The sequence below is a fragment of the Vigna angularis genome, chromosome 1 (assembly GCF_016808095.1).
Source record: "Vigna angularis cultivar LongXiaoDou No.4 chromosome 1, ASM1680809v1, whole genome shotgun sequence".
In the NCBI taxonomy this organism is placed as follows: Eukaryota; Viridiplantae; Streptophyta; class Magnoliopsida; order Fabales; family Fabaceae; genus Vigna; species Vigna angularis.
In genome coordinates, this window is record NC_068970.1 from 10,906,880 (window position 1) to 10,926,423 (window position 19,544).

At 29.4% G+C, this 19,544-nt stretch overlaps 3 protein-coding genes across 6 annotated transcripts; all 3 read right to left on the reverse strand.

Moving 5' to 3' along the window:
- Window positions 1–7,723: 7,723 nt before the first annotated feature.
- LOC108332354 (xylogalacturonan beta-1,3-xylosyltransferase) lies at window positions 7,724–10,683 on the reverse strand. 2 transcript variants are annotated; one of them, XM_017567582.2, is made up of 4 exons: window positions 10,280–10,683; window positions 10,007–10,158; window positions 8,570–8,939; window positions 7,724–8,487 (listed from the first exon to the last, which is right to left on the reverse strand). In XM_017567582.2, exons 1-4 carry the CDS (start codon window positions 10,583–10,585, stop codon window positions 7,813–7,815), a joined length of 1,503 nt encoding a protein of 500 aa, XP_017423071.1. In that variant the 5' UTR covers window positions 10,586–10,683; the 3' UTR covers window positions 7,724–7,812. The 2 variants fall into 2 exon arrangements, with proteins under 2 accessions (XP_017423071.1, XP_052727551.1); XM_052871591.1 differs by lacking the exon at window positions 10,280–10,683 and having other exon boundaries at window positions 8,570–9,028; window positions 10,007–10,142.
- A 3,335-nt stretch (window positions 10,684–14,018) lies between these two features.
- Window positions 14,019–16,624, reverse strand: LOC108331186 (xylogalacturonan beta-1,3-xylosyltransferase). Of its 2 annotated transcripts, XM_017565833.2 has the most exons (4): window positions 16,118–16,624; window positions 15,868–16,040; window positions 14,833–15,199; window positions 14,019–14,709 (listed from the first exon to the last, which is right to left on the reverse strand). In XM_017565833.2, the coding sequence occupies exons 1-4, from the start codon at window positions 16,334–16,336 to the stop codon at window positions 14,044–14,046; spliced, it is 1,425 nt and encodes a 474-aa protein (XP_017421322.1). In that variant the 5' UTR covers window positions 16,337–16,624; the 3' UTR covers window positions 14,019–14,043. The 2 variants fall into 2 exon arrangements, with proteins under 2 accessions (XP_017421322.1, XP_052727552.1); XM_052871592.1 differs by lacking the exon at window positions 16,118–16,624 and having other exon boundaries at window positions 14,833–15,204; window positions 15,868–16,003.
- A 507-nt stretch (window positions 16,625–17,131) lies between these two features.
- LOC108335993 (probable glycosyltransferase At3g42180) lies at window positions 17,132–19,388 on the reverse strand. 2 transcript variants are annotated; one of them, XM_017572262.2, is made up of 4 exons: window positions 19,182–19,388; window positions 18,823–18,977; window positions 18,256–18,622; window positions 17,132–18,120 (listed from the first exon to the last, which is right to left on the reverse strand). In XM_017572262.2, exons 3-4 carry the CDS (start codon window positions 18,607–18,609, stop codon window positions 17,452–17,454), a joined length of 1,023 nt encoding a protein of 340 aa, XP_017427751.2. In that variant the 5' UTR covers window positions 18,610–18,622; window positions 18,823–18,977; window positions 19,182–19,388; the 3' UTR covers window positions 17,132–17,451. The 2 variants fall into 2 exon arrangements, with proteins under 2 accessions (XP_017427751.2, XP_052727553.1); XM_052871593.1 differs by lacking the exons at window positions 18,823–18,977; window positions 19,182–19,388 and having other exon boundaries at window positions 18,256–18,648.
- Window positions 19,389–19,544: the final 156 nt, after the last annotated feature.

The following is a 19,544-nucleotide window of genomic DNA, read 5'->3' on the forward strand; positions in this document are numbered from 1 at the left end:
AATAACGCATATGATCAAAGTAAAGGTAAGTAAGTAGCTTCAAACCACAATTCAAAATCTTAAATCTGGATTTTGTGCTATGGATTGAGCTTTAGGTACGAGAATTTTCATAATTGGAAAATGCTATTACATCGATTCTAAACACAAACCATGATTTTTTTTTACTTTGTTTAGGACTGATTTAAAAATTATGATTTTATATTTGAGGCAATATGGTTTTTAAAACTTATAAAATGATTTTATATTAATGACACCATTGAAACAATAAAATAAAACTACTTTAAAATTATTTCAAAATAGAGTTAATCTTTATTTTGATATTTAATTTTTGTTTAATTTAATGGCACTAATGGCTACCCCTTTGTATCTTTTTATTATACATATTTGTAAATTGATTTTGTTTCATTTCTTGACTTTATGATGGAAAATGATTTCATTTTATAAAAAAACTAATAATGATAAATAAAAATACATTAGAATATCACAATATTAAATCTAATGTACACAGAATATTATAAGTTTGTTTTAGTGTTTACTTCAAAAGGCAACTTAACTATGAGAAAATGTAATCTGTTTGAATAAAAAAAATTTAATGAAATAATTTACAAAGCATTTAAAATGCTTTGTGATAAAATATGTTATTTTGGTAAAAAAAATAATAAAAGATTTTAAATTTTAAAAGTTTATAAAAATAATTAGAATACTTAAAATTATATAATTTTATATTTTACATAAAAAAAGGTAAGAATTTGATTATTTTTTTTAATTTCTAAATTTATTTATTTTATATTATTTTTTCATCAATCTGTTCTATTCTAGTCAATATCTCATTAATTTAACTATGATCAAGACGATAGCTTCACTAAGAACGAAGCATTATTTTTTGAAAAACGGCGATAAAAGTTTATTTCATACTTTTATTTTTTGACCGATGTTTTTATTATTGACATGAGTTTAGAATTATCTCTCAACCAATGTTAGTATTAATGAATGGATTTCTCGACTTATGGCAAAAACTTGTTTTTTTAAAATTTATATTAACTAAGATTATCTTTAATTGATACTCGTTTAAGTTCTTTCTATATAATATTAATCACAATTCTTAAATAAACAATATAGGTTGTAGCTGATTTCTTAATCAAAGTTAGCTATAGGATGTCATATTAATATTGTTAGGATTATTTTGTTATTTACTAATTATGTTAGGATTATTTTGTTATTGATTTATATAATTAAGATGACAAATATTCATATTAATACCGTTATTTGTTGATAAAATTTGTAACGGGTAACTAGTATGATTTATTATTTACTGTACCAAATATTTTAATACTTGTAAACAGGTTAAATACAAATATTATATTACTAATAAATATAAAAATAAAAATAAAAATATTCATGAATATTCTTAAATAAATATTTGCACAAATAGTGAATGTATAACAGATAGATTTGTAGTTGTAAATTGAGTAACAATATATGTTTCCGACTTGACTGTTTGTCATCCTGTATAGAATACTAATTTTAATTTTTTTCATCTATGTTTTGAATAATTAGATTTTTCTCAATTTTAGAAAGATTATATTTTAGATGGTTAAAAAATAGGACGAGTCATATTAGTCCGTTGTATAAAATAAATTGAAAATGGCAACTTATCTAATTAAAAGACGAGACAATGAGTTGGTGGATCCATCCATCATTTTTTTAATTATTTTAAATTTGTTTATATGTAATACGAAAATGTATTTAATTATATAAATATTTTTTATAATTTTAATTGTTTAACTACTATATTTAATTAAATAAATAAAATTAACATAATTATTATATTAACATATTAAATTATTTTATTGTAATTAATAATTAAAACTTATTTGTTAGTGATTAAAGATACAATAATATGATATTTATATACTTAAAAATATGGAAAAACTATTTTTTAAAATTAATTTTTATTTTAATATTTAATTTAAAAAGTTTAGTGGACTCAGATATTTAAAATTCCAATTCAATCCGTCAAATTTTGAAAGACTTGATCCACTATATTATCTCTATTTATGTAATATTTTTTTTTATCAATTTTTGTAATAATTTATTATTTAATCCTCAACATCAATTATTTTCATTATCAATATTTTGTTATATTTTTTCTAGTACCAGTAAGCAAACTTTTAACTTGCTAAATGTCTCAACCAACAAGGTAGTTAAAATAATCTCAATTAATGTGAACTAAATAATTATAATCAATATAAAGTAAAAACAACATCCAATTGAGAAGATACGTACTTTACAATATCATTTGAAAAATCTTGATAAACTTGAAGTGAAAAATTTAGTTAACATTCAAAAAAAAAAAATATCAATATTAATATTTTGAATTATTACTATATGTTTATATCTAAGTATTTTCTTTTGCATTTATTAATAATTAAATTACTTTATATAAACTAATGTCCACTTTTTTTTTTCTATTAAAAATTTATCAAACTATAATTTTTTTAAATAGTTAATTTATATAATTTTTTTATTATAAATAATTTTATGAATTTTAAAAAGTAGTTATAAAAAAATAGTGAAATAATTATTTTAATTTATAAAATAATTAAATTAAATTAACTATAAAAATCGATATATATATATATATATATATATATATATATATATATATATATATATATATATATATATATATATATATATATATATATATATATATATATATATATATATATATATATATATATATATATGAGTTTACTAACATGTATATGCTTTTTTTTTCAGTTGATACATTTTAGTAATGTGTATCGAGTTTTAGTAGAAAAAAATACCATCATATATTATGGATTATAAGTTTTAAGGTTAAGGGTATTTGAATAATTTTCATTCTCAAAACTAAAAAAATAAGAAACTTCAAACCCTTACTCAACTCCCTCATTCCTCTCAACCATTTCTTTTTCATCTATCTCACTTCAACCTTTTTTCTGTTTGTAGTCCCAACTGGAAAAAAACCAGAAACACTCGCCTAACCTTAATTCACCTTCCTCACTTATCAAATTTTGTTGTTCTTGCTCTGTTCATTCATTTGTTTTCTACTTTAATAACAAAATATTTTCAATTGATTTTTTCAGTTGCTCTGAGTAAGGAAGATGGATTAAGGTTAGGCGAGCGTTTCTGATTTTTTCAGTTGCTCTGAGTAAGGAAGATGGATTAAGGTTAGGTGAGCGTTTCTGATTTTTTCAGTTGCTCTGAGTAAGGAAGATGGATTAAGGTTAGGCGAGCGTTTCTGATTTTTTCAGTTGGAGCTACAGTAGGAATGACAGAGAAAAGGTTGGAATGAGAGAGATGAAAAAGAAATGATTGAGAGGAACGAAAGAGGAGTTTGAGGGTTTCTTGTTTTTTCTCTTAATTTTGAGAATGAAAATTATTCAAATATTTTTGACCTTAAAACTTAGAATTTATATTATATAAGGGTATTTTTATCTACTAAAATCTGATACACATGCATTGCTAAAATGTATCAAGTGAAAAAAATAGTGTAAGTTAACAAACAGTATATATATATATATATATATATATATATATATATATATATATATATATATATATATATATATATATAATTTAAATTGCCTCATATTAAAAAATTTAAACAAACTCAATTTAAGTTTATTAGATTAGAATTTCTTCTAAATTACAAACTTGTCATCCATTCTTAAAGATTTAAGTTTAGCCTTCTATGGCAGATATGGAATGAGGTATATATCATATGCATTAATGGTTGGGCTGGTTGATTATAAAATGCCTTAAATTTTAAATTCCTATTCCGAGAATCACTTTGCATGACAATATTGACTTCTGATGTTTTCTCCACCATCCACTCAAAATTGATGTAAATAATTTGTGTATATTAGATGTTTAATAAACAATATTAATGTTTTATGTGTGTATTACATGTTTCACAAAAATATTAATTTATTCTGTGTTTTATCTGATTTTGTTACGATTATATGTTGATATATAAAAGCATATAATTGTTTTATGAATATATATATATCATGTAAGTTTTCGACACATATATTTTGTTATGAATATATAAACTCGAAAATAATTTTTAAATAATAACATTACATATGGTGAAAGTTTGTATTTCAATCTATATATATTTTATTTATATTTGGGTTCGAAAGAGTATAAAAAATTATAAAGGATAAAATTAAAAAGAATAAAGTAAAAAATAAAATGAATATTATCTTAACCTAAACGAATCGCGATGCTAACTTATTTTCCATTATGTAAAGATGTCCATTGTTAAATAATGCGGTGATCCATTTCTCTAGCAGTCCATCCTGTATGATTGCATCCACTTTGGCCTTTATGAACAACGATAGCGACTTTTCTATCAGTGTTTCAGAGACTACAATGAAGAAGACAAAGGAAAGTAGGTAAACACAATATGAACTAGTAATTAATATTTTTCAAATGCTCCTGTTGCTGAAAATATTAACACCATCACTGGATAACCCAATTTTGATGGTGGAAGAAAATTTAGGAGTCATTTCGTCATAATTATTTTTATAATGCCTTATAAATTTTGATAGTGACAGATTAGAAATAAGAAAGATGGAAAATAAATTCAAATATACAATTTACTGAAGAAAAACATAATATTTATAAATTTTAGCAGTTAAAAACTATTATAAATAAAAAATTTAACGATTGAAGTAATTATCAAAATTACACATGAGTTACCTAAAATCGGATTTTTTTCTGCCAAGGTAAAGCAAGTTCCATTTCCAATTTTTGCTTTCTCCATTCAATAAATAGACATGAAGAAATTTTAAGGAATTGACATTGACCACAAGAAGGAACATTCAAAAGAAGGCTTAAAATCATATTGAAGAAAACCATTATAGTAAGCAAAAAGAAAAGAAGGCTTTAGGACAATCAGATTATACCAAATAGATACGTTCCCCTGTGGCATATGTTGCAGTAGCTTTTCAAGAGCTGAACATCGTCCAACTGAATATATATAAACTCAGGAAACAAGGAAATAACAGTTTAGAATGTACGAAAACTTTGTTAATGGTAAATTGGGCCCACGGTTTTGATTCTACAACATTTTCTCCTTACCCTTTTGTAGAAAAAAAAATGTAAAATGGTTACTGTAGCAATATTTAAAGCCCAAATTACGGAAATAAGCAAGTTTTAAATAAATTGGGAAGTTATCCAGGGGACTGGCGACATAATAAGAAAAGTTAGTCCTCTCCAAACAACTTTGCTAAGTTAGTAACTGTTCTAATTCAAAGAACATAACAATTTCCATTTAGAAGTTGGGAAGACGGCACATAATTTTATTCAAATTGAAAGTCGTGAAGGGTGTACAATTTTTCTTCACTACAAAATTTTTGAAATTTTCGATGAAAATAAATTTGTTACCATCGATTAATTTTACGGATGAATTTTATTCACTAATTTATTATCGACAAAAAAATTGAAAGTAAAATATATTTTACTTATTGGTAGCATTTTTATCGATAAAATTCATCAAAAAGTGAGATATATACTACAATAAAATTATTCGTTGATAATCACATAATTTATTTGTTTAGTGAAAAATTTACTCACGTGAGATTGTCTTCCGAATAAATTACGATGTTATTTTCTGTAAGGTCGTTGCATCTTGTTTATCCATTAGAATGGAACAATACTAATATCGATGTTTATCACCACTATAAACGTTGTTGTTGTTGCAACCAAAGATGATTGTCAAAGCCTTCATTGGTGCCATTTCCCTCAAGGGTTTTGTCCTCCTCCCATCATCAGCTAAGTCCTGCTTGGCACCACTAGCTACGCCATCATTTGTGACCAAGGACATTTCAATGTTGTTGGTGTTGAAAGATACGAGAACACTTTTTTATCATAACTAAACCCTATTACTCCATCACTTTTCATAAATTATTTCTATTTTGAAACAATTTGGATTATGATGGTTGTTGGGTTGTGATCGTAATTGAAGAAGAAAATAAATTGTGAATGTGATGGAGAACACAAAAAAAAAAATGAAAAAGCTAAAGAAAGAATAAGACAAAGAAAGGAGAGAGAAAGTGAACAAGATCGTGATATTTATGGACAAAATTTATTAACAAATTTTTCTTCGTTAATTATTAACGGATTTTTCTTTTGGCAATTACTGACAAATTTTTTCTTTCGATAATTATTGACAAAATTTATTGATGAAATTTTCCTTTGATAATTATTGACGAATATAAATTTCCATCAATAAATATTATCGACTGCATTTTGACTGACGAATTTTGGCATATTGGAAATATGTCGATAAAAAGTCGTTACCATCAAATTATTAACATTTTTTATGGATTTTGATCGTCTTTAATACTTTTTTTTAGTGATTGTGGATGTTGTAAGAGGTGAGACGATTTTCAATTGGGTTCATTTGTGTTTATAATGTAATTGTTAACTTAATAGCAAATCCGTCAAATTGTTGAAGTAATATAAAATGATAAAATATGATATTGTTTTATAAGATACTTGTGTACTACTAAATAATCATACAATTAATAACTCATATAAACTAAAGAATAACTCATAAATAAAGGATTATGTGTAATAAATAAATTGATAAAGAATAAATGTTGGACTTTGAGAATTGGAGACACTTAAGAATGAAAAAAAGGGTTAAAAATGGTATGTGACATTATATGATTGATTTCACTTACTCCATTCTTGTGCATATGCAAACTCATCTCCATGAAATATGATGATGAAATAAAAATTTTATATCGGTTGAATATAGAAATGGAGATAAAAATAAGTTTTTCTTCTTCTTTGAAAATGGTTATGAGATAATGAAATTTGTGCATGATGTTTCTTAGTTTACTTAGTACTTAATTTTCTTATCTTCTTAAAAAAAATTGTGCAATAAGTCTAAAAAAAATTAATACTTACACAAAAAGTGGCCGTTGATGTTTTTCTATAAATTATTAAAAGTATATATAAAATAAAAAAATCTTTATAAAAATTCAATCTCTAAAATGCACCATTATAGAGACAAACGTATATAAGAAAGAAATTACTAATAAAGTATAAAAAAATTATTAACAACAAATAGATCTTATAGTGAAAAGAGAGAAACAAACATTTAAACAATAAAATTTACTAGCAACACATATTTATAGTTTTATGTCGGTAGGAGTTAAAATTTATATAAATATAGTGAAGAAGATGAAAAAGCAAAATCACTTTTAAATTTTTAATAAAAAATATAAATACAAACAATCATATAATTAAAAAATAATATATACTATTTTTTAAGTTGTAACAAAATAGAAATAAAGAAATTATAGAAGTAAATAAATAGAAAACAATGAAATAAAAAGGATAATGTGAATATAAAACTTTTTCTTTAAGTAGATAATTTGAACCTACATATGAGTAAAAATTGATAAATAATAATCTTAAAGTAGAAATCGTGTTTGAAAACCAAATTTTGTATTATTAATAAAAAAATTATGAAGATCAGTTTCAAAACACTACTCTGTTCCATCAAAATTAAGACAGACAATCATGAGTAAATTCAATCATTATATCTAATGTATTATCTTATTTAAAGTATAAATTTTTTTCATAATTTAATTTGCTCCCTTGAAGGAAGTATAAAAAAATAGATGATGAATTTAAAAGATAAATAAATTAAAAAATATTGAAATAAACATTGTAGTTATTAAATGAAATAAAACATGAATATACATTTGTAAGTACATTCGGTGGTGTATACTATGACGGACAAAACTAGGAGCTTGCCGAAGCAATTAATCTAAGATTCAATCTTCTGAGCCAAATGGAATGAAGTATCATATGCATCATATCGAATGGCTTTGCCGGTCGATAAATCATAAAATGCCTTCGAACTCTCATCACATTCATATGCAATTTCAAATACCTATTCCTTGAAACTCTTTGCAGAATAGTTTTGATTTCTGGTATTTTCTCCACTGGAATCTCCAACGAAAACTGACTCCAATTCAACACATCAGAAAAGGGTGGAGAGTAATTACTACTGATTAACACAGGCACACACCCCGCAGTAAGTGCTTCCACCACTCTAGGACTTGCTACTTCAAAACCACTGGGACACAAGCAAAACTTGCTTTTTCCCATTAATTTAAAGTAGTCTACGCCCTTTGGAAGAGATTCATAAACTTGGACTTCATTGTCTTTTCCCTTCCAATAATTCAGCAAGATTGTTCGAATGTCACCATGTTCTTTTCCGGCAAAAAAAGCTAAAATGCTGCGATCGTCTGGGCGTTGCCCTAAATTGGGTGAACCTAGCTTTCCCTTTGGCAATTTCACTTCTGGGATTGACACATCTTTGTTAGGTATGAATCCTTCTGAGGTGTTGGCATTGCAAAGTACCCTGATGAAACTCTTGAACAATTTAGGCTTCCCGAATGACACTTTCGGACCCTAAGTCATCAAACACACATAATTATATACTTGTGTTACTATAATGATTCTGAGTTTTTATAAACAAAAAATAAGATCTTACCCAATCATGACATGACAGTAAAAAATGGTCAGCACCTTCACTTCTATTCCAATAAGGATACTTATCTGCAACGACACCGATATAATCTTCCACCAACCGCTGCAGGCGAATAGGTTCGTAATCTGAATGCTTCATGATAGGCTTGTAGACATAGTGAACAATATTAGCTATGCTGAAAGGAATGTAAAAAACGTGAGCTTCCTCAGGATTTCTTGTCCTGAAATGGCTCCACTTATCATAATTGTCTATTTCATCCATAAATTGCCCTTCAATGGCGTATATATCATTTACTGGTCCATCGTGCACCAATGGCTGCTCTCCTTCCTCGTACACCCACACTTTGAATCTCTTCACCATCTCCGTGTGGCTCCTGCATCAATCACGTTGTGTTTAGAAATTAATTTCTGGGGAAACGTACTGCAGCTGCGTAGCGTTTCTTCTTCGACCGCACTTCAAAACCTTTTTGATCGAGACGTTCCGTAAAACAAAGCTTAGATCCACACGGTGTCATTAATGCATGGCTTTTAATATATGAACTTCCGTATATCTATTATGAAAACTACTGCCACCTTAGTTATGACATGAAGCAAATATAGATTGTAATTAGTTTTATAAGAAAAAGTGTCATTCTGTAATTTTGTCTTCGGATATATAAGTATTTACATATTGCTTTACAACATTTAAAGGAGTCGTTGAAGAAATTATACAAAATATTTTTTGTATGTTTTTTAAATTTCAACAATATATGATGAAAACAATAATATAAAATCTAAATTAGATAAAATTTACATGATATCGGTAATGAAAAAGGATTTTAATGCCGGTATTAATTATGAAATGATTTAAAGATAATTATTTTTTAACTTAAATATTTTTTTCATAAATTATTACTTTTATCCAGAGCTAAATTAAACATATTTCTTGTACGGAATTATGTGGAGTTTCCTACTTTGAATAGTCATGCATTATAAATTACATTTTAATATTCGGGATATTCATGTAATATTATGAAATTTATTGTACTTGATAGCATAGTTTTGTTTTCTTAACATTAAGTCAACCATACTTAAAAAAGTGGTTAAAGGAATTGACACGCATAAATAATTCAATAATAATTATATAATTTGAAGACCAAATACAGACAAAAAAAATGTCAACTTCAACCAATATGTGAACATAATTAAAACCACAAAAAATGTGTGCTCTACCCAGATAACAACATAGAACGATATAACAAAAATCCTCTATTTTTCAATATAATTTTAGCATGGATTATAAAATCGATTACCAATTACAAGTAAAATTCACACAACAAAAAGAAAAAAAATCATAGATATAATAAATTTTATTCAATACACTTAATTTTCTTAAAAAAGAAGTTTGAAATAGGTGATCTTTATCTAACTAGTTGATGAGCTTGAGAATTCAGAGCTTAACTGATAAAAAGCGTGTGGATTCCAGTAAATAGATCCTTTAGGAACAAAAGTTTGTCTGGTGTCTGAAGTATAGTTCCTTGAGCGGATAGATTCCTGAATTGCGGCTCGAGCTCGTGCCAATCCTTCTTCTATTTTCTCCAAACCAGCAAATTTCTATCATAAACGAAACACAAAATTAATAAAAGGGTAGACAATATATACGGTAACATATACGAAACAAAAGCAAAAAGATAAAAAAAAAAAATGTTCTATATATACGTTTAAGGTTGCTTACCGTAGTAGAGCTGCTTAACACAGTGCTGTTATTGGTGGTTTGATTTGCAGGTGTGAAGTTGGAAAGAAGATAAAGCGATGAAGGTGAGGGAGAAGGTGAAGGAGAGGGTGAAGGAGAAGGATAAGAAGAAGAAGAGATAATATTTGTGTGGTTTTGTAGGTGTTTGACAGTGGAAGGAAGCAAAGGAGGAGAAAAGAGAAAGTGGGTGACATTATTTTGTAGCTTGAAGGGAAAGAAGAGGAAGAAGGCAACAAAGCAAAAGACGGGGAATAAGAATGCAGAAATAGGGCATCTCAACCATTCCATTGCGTTAGCAACTTCACTCACACACACCCTTTGCCTTGTTATGCACACCACTTATTTATATCAAATACTGTTCATTTATTATAAGCATAAATGTAAAATTGATGCAATGAAACACACTTTTGTCCTTCTGCAATAAATGGAAAACGGTCAGTCATTTCATTGGTTTTAAGTTTGTATTCGGCACGTGAAAGATATTTTTACTGCATAATAAGGTCGGTGACTTTCTCAAGAATCCAAAGCTTAATTTTTCACCTTGCCAAACACATCCTAACTGACGTAAACTGAATTTATACGTTTTAGTTGTCTCGGTTTGGCAGCATAACCTAAGGAGAAAGTACTGTTCACATAGGTTGTCCGTGCGATGGATTATAAATAAATGGGTGGAGGTGCCTCTTTCGAAACAGTTAAACTTCATGTTTTCCTCGTGTCAAGCTTTAATGGTTTATAAAAATATTAAAAACTTAATTTTTACTTTATGAATGGTCTTTTATCATATAATATAAATTAAAGTTTTTCATTTGCATAAATTAAAAGATTAATTGGACGATGTGGGCTGTAGAAACTTCCCTTAGTACCATAAAGCCTGGGGATGCTAGCTAGCTTTATTGTGCAGACGAATCCGAATCAAATGCGTGGGAGCGAGAAACGAGAGCATAGAAGGGCACAAAGTTACACGAATAAGGGGACACCATTTTTAGATCCCTTAAAATGATGGTTTATTTATTTTCAAAATAATTATTAATAAATTAAAGCAAGCACCAGTAGTTTAATTCGAGCCAGCTTTCTCAGACTGATTTTGTCAACCTTCATATCAAAGTTTGAACATGATTGGAATTGCAGGTTGCAACGAACATGTTGAGGTAAAAGATGGTCCAACTTCAGAAATCACAGATAAGAAAGGTCACTTCATGAACACAGAATCCAAACTATAAAATATATATATATATCATATTTCATTTCTTTTCCTCTTGTATAAAATTAATCATATTTATTGCTTCACCATTTTAATAACGTGTTTGTGTAATAAAAGTCAAATAGAAATGAAACATAAATTATTCTGCATTAGTCTATTCACTTGCGAGCATATATTGATGAAATTTAATAAGTGTTGCTTCCACTTGCGAACAATAGTACAGTCTGTAATGATTTTGCTCTCACTCGCTATTATTTTTCAGATTTCAAAGGATGCATGTTCCATCGCCTTATCGTGAGGAACAGAACAGAGTCACTTTGCCTATTGGCTTAGCTGACAATGGACAATGTTATCATCACAATTCCGAAAGTGACATCACACTCACGAAAATACCAAATTCAAATCAAATTTTAAATAAAAACATATCAATTAGTTCTTATTATTAAAACTTTTAACATACAATAAATGTTCTCGTAACTCTATTTAATTTATTATTTCTTAATAATTTTTCAAGATGCTTGTTAATAAATTGGTCAAAATATTAAGAATACAGAGACAGATTTAAAAGTGTAAATTGTTATGTTTAGTTGAATCTGATGTCAGACCAATACACTATTTACACTAAATTAATGAAACTAATTGCTTTTAGATTAAGTTTTTTGATATCTTTTTATAATTTAATAAAACAATATCACTTTTAATTTTTTTTAAATATAATTAATATTTTAAAAATAAAATATTCATTAACGTATCAGATCCACATACATAAATTTTAAATGAATCAAATCAAAATTAATCCAATTTGATTTAAATTAGAGTTTTTTTTTCTAACTTATTTTATTTTACAATTTTTTTTGAAAACTTGTAAACTATTCGTTACAATCATAAATACTTACATCATAAAATAAAACTAAATATTTTATAAATATTTTACAAATAAGGTATTTGCAATTTTAGACATTAATTAATATGTTATTTGTGAGTCATTGGGCCGAACTTCATCATTGTGGCTCATAATTACTGTCACGGTCCGTCACAGCCAGAGTTATTATCCTTATCTTAGCCATGGATCACCTATCCTTTTCAATCGAACAACAAAATAACAGTATTACCGTACAGTTTTAATAGCATCAGTATTTCTTTGGAAATGAAAGAAAATTACCAATATTCTTTTATTTGATTCATTGTTTCTGATTAGTCGATTATGCATCATAAAACTCATGCGGCGTATCACTACATACAAGTTTTAACCTTCGTTATTATATAAAAATATATTAAAGAAATATATAATACAAACACACAAAAAAAATTTATCCCTATTATAAAAATAATATAAATAAATACATAAGACTAAAACATTAAATCATTTATAATGTTAATTTTATTTGTTTTACAACAAAAATATTATTTATTAATAAAAATTAAATTAACTAACTTAGCACAATAATTTTATCACAAAAACACGAAAAACTTGAAACTTTATATGTTTGAAACAATATAAACACTACCACTGTCGTCTTCTAAGACTTTAAAAAACCTTTAATTAATTTAAAAAAATATAACAAACTAAAGTACAATCACTTTTCTACTAAAGTCTTCAAAAATCCTCTTTCAAAATATCTACAAAGATAAATAATTGTCATAAATTCAACATAAATAAAAGTTTATACTTTTGAAAAAACTAAAAAAATATTTTCATATTCACTCTAACTACCTTAGACTAAATATGAGTAGATATAACTAATAAAATTTCTAGCTTACTTACATCGATTTTTATGTATTGTTAGTGTAAAATATTAATAATTTTCCTTTACTTCATATATTTAATATATAAATTTATAGATAAAATACGAGGCAGTAGAATACATAACAAGCTTTCCAGTTATTTTATATAAACTTTAAAATACTCATGTGGGTGATGTATAAGAATATGGTTAAATAATTTTAATTTTATAAAAGAATTCATGCGTTTAAATTATTTTTAATATGGAATACACTCAAGCTTCATTATATACAATCGAAGAACAGAGACATTCTTTTATATTATGAATTTATCACAATTAAAAAAAAATCACTCATAATTCATATAATGTGTGAACCTTAAAGTGACTGAACTTTAAGGTTATCATCAATGGAGCACATCACTAAATGGTAGAGAATTATTATCACAAATTATGACGGCAACTTGGTGGCAACTTGGTGCCCACTCGTGCCCAAACAAAACTTCTTTTGTCCCATTTACTTTCTGTACTTTGTGCCCATTCCATTGAAAGATGCTTATGTCTACTTTTCACCCTTTCAAATATGCTTATGTTACTCAGCCTAACTTTTAACTTATTATGTATTCTTTCTTATGATTTCTCTATAAAAAAAAAACTCAGAAATTGCCATACCATACTTTTGTTCTTTGAAAATAACTGTTAAACTCAACCTTTACATATGGACTCTTACCGAATGGTGACATACGAAAGAACAAAGTGCTCACATCAGGAGAAAACTGACAGTTTGTAGTTATGGGAATGGAATAGAAGAGAATCTCATCTTATTATGAAGGTGTTAGTTGGAAATTTAGCCTTCTGAGCCAAAGTGAGTGGAGTATCATATGTATCAAATCAAAGGGCTTTGCAGGCCTGTTTATCACAAAATGCCTTCCAACGCTCCTCACATTGTAATACAACTTTCTATACTTATCTATCGAAACATTTTCTAAAATAATCTTAATCTCTGCTATTCTCTCAACTGCAATTTCTAACGAGAACTCACTCCAATCAAGCACATCACTGAAAGGTAAAGAGTAATTATCAGAGATTATTACAGGGACACACCCTGCATAGATGGCTTCCACCACCCTAGGACTTGCCACTTCATGCCCACTGGGGCACAGGCAAAACTTGCTCAGACCCATCAACTTGGTATAATCTTCACCCTTTTCAAGGTACTCGTGAACTTCAACTTCTCTATCCTTGTTCTTCCATCGCTTTAGCAGTGTTTTTCGAATCTTACCATGGGCACCACCGGCAAAAAAGGCTAATATTGGACGATTACTCAGGTGCTGCCCCATATTAGGTGGACCAAGCTTTCCAACAGGTAAATACACTTCCGGAATGGAGACATCTCTGTTCGGTTGAAACCCTTCCGAAGTGTTCGCATTGCAAAGTACTCTGATGAAGTATTTGAAGAGTTCAGGATTCGCATACGACACTTTTGGACCCTGAATCATCACAAGCAATTGGGTACTATATTTTTTAATCAAAATTTCACTTTTACCTTATAAAAACATCAACCTAAGATGTTTAACGTAAAAAAGCAGGCTATGTATGTGATGTGTACCCACCCAATCATGGCATGAAACAAAAAAATGGTCGGCACCTTTGCTTCTGTTCCAATAAGGATATTTATTTGCAACTACTTTGATGTAATCCTCCACCAACCGTTGTAAGCGTGGAGGATCATAGTCGGATCTGGACCTTCTGGGCTTGTAAACATAGCGAATGACCTTGGATACGGTGAAGGGAAGTAAGAAGAGATGGGCCTGTTCTGGATTATGGGCCTTGAAGGGGCTCTTCTTAGCCATGTCCATTTCATCGATGAATTGGCCTTCAATGGAGTATTTGTTGTTTACAGGCCCATCATGCACCAATGGCTGCTCTCCTTCCTCGTACACCCAAACCTTCAATCTCTTCGTCATCTCCACGTGGCTCCTGTTCTTTTCACGTTGTAGATAAGGTTAAGTTAAGCCCATGGAACCTCTTCATTTATTTAGGCTAAAACGAAAATAAATATTAAATGTTTTTTTTCATATTAAATTTAAAGTATGTTTCTGTATTAAATTTTAAATAAACGTAGTTATTTTTAATCTAATTGTGTTAATTATTTTATATATCAAATTTTTACTTTAAATAAATTATATTGTTATTTTAATTTAATTGTATTAATTATTTTACATATTAAATATTTTTCAACAAATATTGAAATCAAACTGTGTCAAATAGTAATATGAATTGACACATAAAAAAAAGGAACGAATTCTAATTTATGTCAAAAATTAGAAACTAAAAATATATTTAAGCAGCTTATCATCCTTTTCTTGAAACAGTAACAAATTTCTTCAAGAATTACATTCTTCAAGTATGCATTATTTTATGATTTGAAATCCTTGATAAAACCCTAACCCTAACCCCAAATTTGAGGGTTCCAGAAACACAGAAGAAAGATATGATCTAATCTGTGCAAAAAGACAATTCTGTAATACATTTATGCACAATACGAACTACAGTGACAAAAATTGTAGAACAGTTACTTCTGAAAAAAAAAAGTACTTTTGATATCAAACCAAAAAAAGACAGATTCAGAATGGGTCATGCTTAACTGGTGGAAAGCTTGTGGATTTCGGTAAATGGAAGCTTTTGGGACAAAATTTTCTTTGAGGAGGGAAGTGTGGTTCTTGTAGCGAATTGCTTTCTGGATAAATGCTCGCGAACGAGCTAAACCTTCTTCAATTCTCTCCAAACTTGTCACATTCTTCTTCATGCCATGGCCAAACTGAAAGTTAAAGACAAAGGGGTATCAATCTATGAACAATTAGAACAACATTTCAAAAGATCGTGAAGGTTGAATACCTTGATCCGTGTAAGATCTGTATTGTTGTAGGCTTCATTGGGGGTGGATAGAAGTTCTTGGGGAGAAGTACTGCCTCTGATACTAGAAAGACTGAAAGGAGAATCTGAGTGGACATGAACAGCTTGATAATCATGGGAGGGAGTGAAAAAAATTAGGAAAAAATTGAGGAAAAACAATAGAAAGACTAAAGAAGACAGTGGTGATTTGAAAACTTTCATCAATTCTTTCAGAGCTTTGGAAATCCGCTCCCGAAAACCTCACTCTCACCAACCATTTATAAGATTGATCATCGATAATTGATTATTTAACCACTTATATCAGAGCAACCCGATACTTCTTTTTCACTAATGACAAATTCTTTAGTAATTTTTCTAAAGTATCTCTATTACAGCATCCATCCAAAGAAGAAACACTTCTTTCACTTCAAACGAGTAAGGGTTTTATTTTTTGATATAGAAAAAATGCTTGAAAAGTAGTAATTCTTTTCTTCTACACAAGTAACGATTTTAACTAAGTAACTCACTCCGTCTCAATTACTTCTTTTTAAAAATAGATTCTCTGGGAGGTGCTCTCATCTAGCTTTTAACTTTATAGCTAGCCAACAATGTAACCAATAAATGCTGCCATCAGCTATGACCCACCTACAATACAAAGATGTTCCGTTCAAGACGTGTAAAGTCGACTTCTTACGTTTCTTTTTGGACTATTGAAATTATAAATTCTGGCCTGAGAAGACGTGTTTAATGCACATAAATCTTATATCTTTGGGCAGTTCTTCCAATACTTCATTAAATACTATAAAATGAAAATTAAAGTGTCTTAAAACAAAATACATTTAACGCTTCATTTCTTACTCAAATTAGTAATAGCTATGCACAACTAAACAGGGGAAGCAGAACAGAACAGTGGTGGCAAGTTCATAATGTTGTGAAGAGTAATCAGAATATTTTACATCTACACGGAAAAATCTGTACCAAGGGGGTCCTCATCATACTATTTGGATAAGAATTGAATTCATCAAAACTGAGGTACGATAATAGCATTACTATTTCTTCACATTGCAACTTTGGGCCATGATTTAACATACAATTATCAACTCAATCACCATTTGTCTATCTAAAATGCTGATTTCAACTGAATCTGTAATGTTCACAAGACCTAGTCACAATGGAAATCTTGAACAACTACATCTCCCTTTAGCTTAGAGCATACACAGCTCAGATAAACCAGAAATAGTAACTCAACTTAACCAAAGATAGTTTATATAACCTCTTACGAGTTCTATCCAAAGCGGCTTAAGTGTGGAAAATCAAGAATATATAAGAAACATTCCTTATTGTGAAGCCGTGAGCCTGAAGTTCAGTCTTCTAAGCCAAATTGAGTGAAGTATCATGTGCATCAAATCAAATGGCTTAGCTGGTCTATTCATCACAAAGTGCCTCCGAACTCTTCTCACATTTCTGTGCAATTTCATGTACTTCCCTTCCGATACATTTTGTAATATAGTCTTGATCTTTGGTATATTCTTAACTGGGATTTGTACGGAAAACCGATTCCAGTTAAGCACATCACCGAAGGGCAAAGCATAGTTCTCAGAAATGATCACAGGAACACAGCCTGCATTAATTGCTTCTACAACTCTAGGACTAGCCACTTCATACCCACTGGGGCACAAGCAGAACTTGCTCAGTCCCATTAACTCAGTATAGTTTTGGCCACATTGGAGGTACTCATGAACTTGAACTTGGCTATCTTTGTCCTTCCAGTGCTTCAGAAGCAACTTCCTGATGTAACCATGAGCTCCACCAGAAAAAAATGCTAATATGGTGCGCTTCATGGGGTGCTGGCCCAAATTTGGTGGTCCCAGCTTTCCAACAGGCAAGTACACTTCAGGGATAGCCACGTCCCTCTTGGGCTGGAATCCTTCTGATGTGTTGGCATTGCATAAAACTCTGATGAAGTTCTTGAAGAGCTTAGGATTTGCATGTGATATTTCTGGTGCCTGAATCATCAAGTAAAGTAAAAACACTTTTTATGATTATAAAATTATAAAAAGGTACTTCTTTTCGGTCAAAAGCTCCCCAAAAAAGGGTCACATGCGCAGAGTGATGAACAAGAACAATTTTAAGACAAATACCCAATCGTGACAGGAGAGGAGAAAATGATCCGCACCACTGCTTCTGTTCCAATAAGGATACTTTTCTGCCACCACGCCAATGTAATCCTCCACCAACCGTTGTAAGCGGTCACGGCGATAATCATTTAGGGACATGTAAGGTTTATAAACATAATGAACCACATTAACCACGCTAAAGGGTAGGAAAAAGGCGTGTGCCACATCAGGGGTCCCAGCCTTGAAGGGACTCCTCTTGCTGTTGTCCAATTCATCAATGAACTGACCCTCAATGGCGTATATATCATTCACTGGCCCATAATGCACTAATGGTTGTTCTCCTTCCTCGTACACCCACACTTTGAATCTCTTCACCATCTCCTTGTGGCTCCTGCTTTTCATTTTATTCAAAAACATCACTTGTTAGTAACAACAATGTTCCTATTTTTTGTGTGCATGTGTGTACCCTAGATAGAGTATGCTATTATAAGCAAGGTTTTAAAGGATTTTTTATCACAATTGTGGCCACAATTTAAAACCTTGATTACAGGTAAAGATGGTGAAGATATTTCGGAATATTTCGAACTTAACCGGTGAAAAGCATGAGGGTTTCTATAAATGGACCCTTTTGGTATAAAGTCTTCTTGCTTTCCTGAATTGTTGTGTTTCCTAGAGAGAATTGCTTCCTGGATAGAGGCTCGAGCCTTTGCTAAACCTTCTTCAATTATATCAAAGCTAGTCCTTTTCTGCAAAAAACGACAAAAAAAAGTTTTCTTTCTTTAGATAAGTAGGTGCTGATAACAGGGTCGTGTATTATATATATATATATATATATATATATATATATATATATATATATATATATATATATACACACACACACATATATGTGTTTCAGTGTGTGTGTTAGGAAGTTTGACTCTAAAACTTTGTGGTTAAATTTTGCACACCTTAGTGCTATGGCCAAGGCTTCTATTTGCAGAGTTGGCTAGAAACTGAAAATGGGATTGTACTTGTGTTTTGATGCCTTTGATGGTGGAAAGGGAGGAATATGGAAAATCGATGGAAAGGTGATTTCCCTTGAGATGAGTGAAGAAAATGAAGAGAAGAATGGGGAGAAACAATGGGAATAACAGAGAGGGTGGGGAGCATCTAAGGGGCACCATGGTAGTTCATGGATTGAATGAACATTTGCCTTCATCAAATGTAACCGTAGCTATATAATCAACAATTTTCAACATAGTAATCTCAAGTCATGTGAACATGTCTAAGAAGTAGCAGACCTAAGTTATTGTATGATCTTTTCACGAAGT

Bases quoted from the DNA above. Each gene is read 5' to 3' on its own strand.
- LOC108332354 (XM_017567582.2), bottom strand. From the start codon at position 10,585: ATGGAATGGTTGAGATGCCCTATTTCTGCATTCTTATTCCCCGTCTTT. The intron at 10,159-10,279 runs GTAAGCAACCTT...CGTTTATGATAG, and splicing joins TGTTAAGCAGCTCTACTACG to AAATTTGCTGGTTTGGAGAA. The intron at 8,488-8,569 runs GTAAGATCTTAT...TTGATGACTTAG, and splicing joins TACTGTCATGTCATGATTGG to GGTCCGAAAGTGTCATTCGG.
- LOC108331186 (XM_017565833.2), bottom strand. From the start codon at position 16,336: ATGAAAGTTTTCAAATCACCACTGTCTTCTTTAGTCTTTCTATTGTTT. The intron at 16,041-16,117 runs GTATTCAACCTT...TTTAACTTTCAG, and splicing joins CAGATCTTACACGGATCAAG to TTTGGCCATGGCATGAAGAA. The intron at 14,710-14,832 runs GTGGGTACACAT...GTGATGATTCAG, and splicing joins TTGTTTCATGCCATGATTGG to GGTCCAAAAGTGTCGTATGC.
- LOC108335993 (XM_052871593.1), bottom strand. From the start codon at position 18,648: ATGTTTTTGAATAAAATGAAAAGCAGGAGCCACAAGGAGATGGTGAAG. The intron at 18,121-18,255 runs GTATTTGTCTTA...TTGATGATTCAG, and splicing joins TCCTCTCCTGTCACGATTGG to GCACCAGAAATATCACATGC.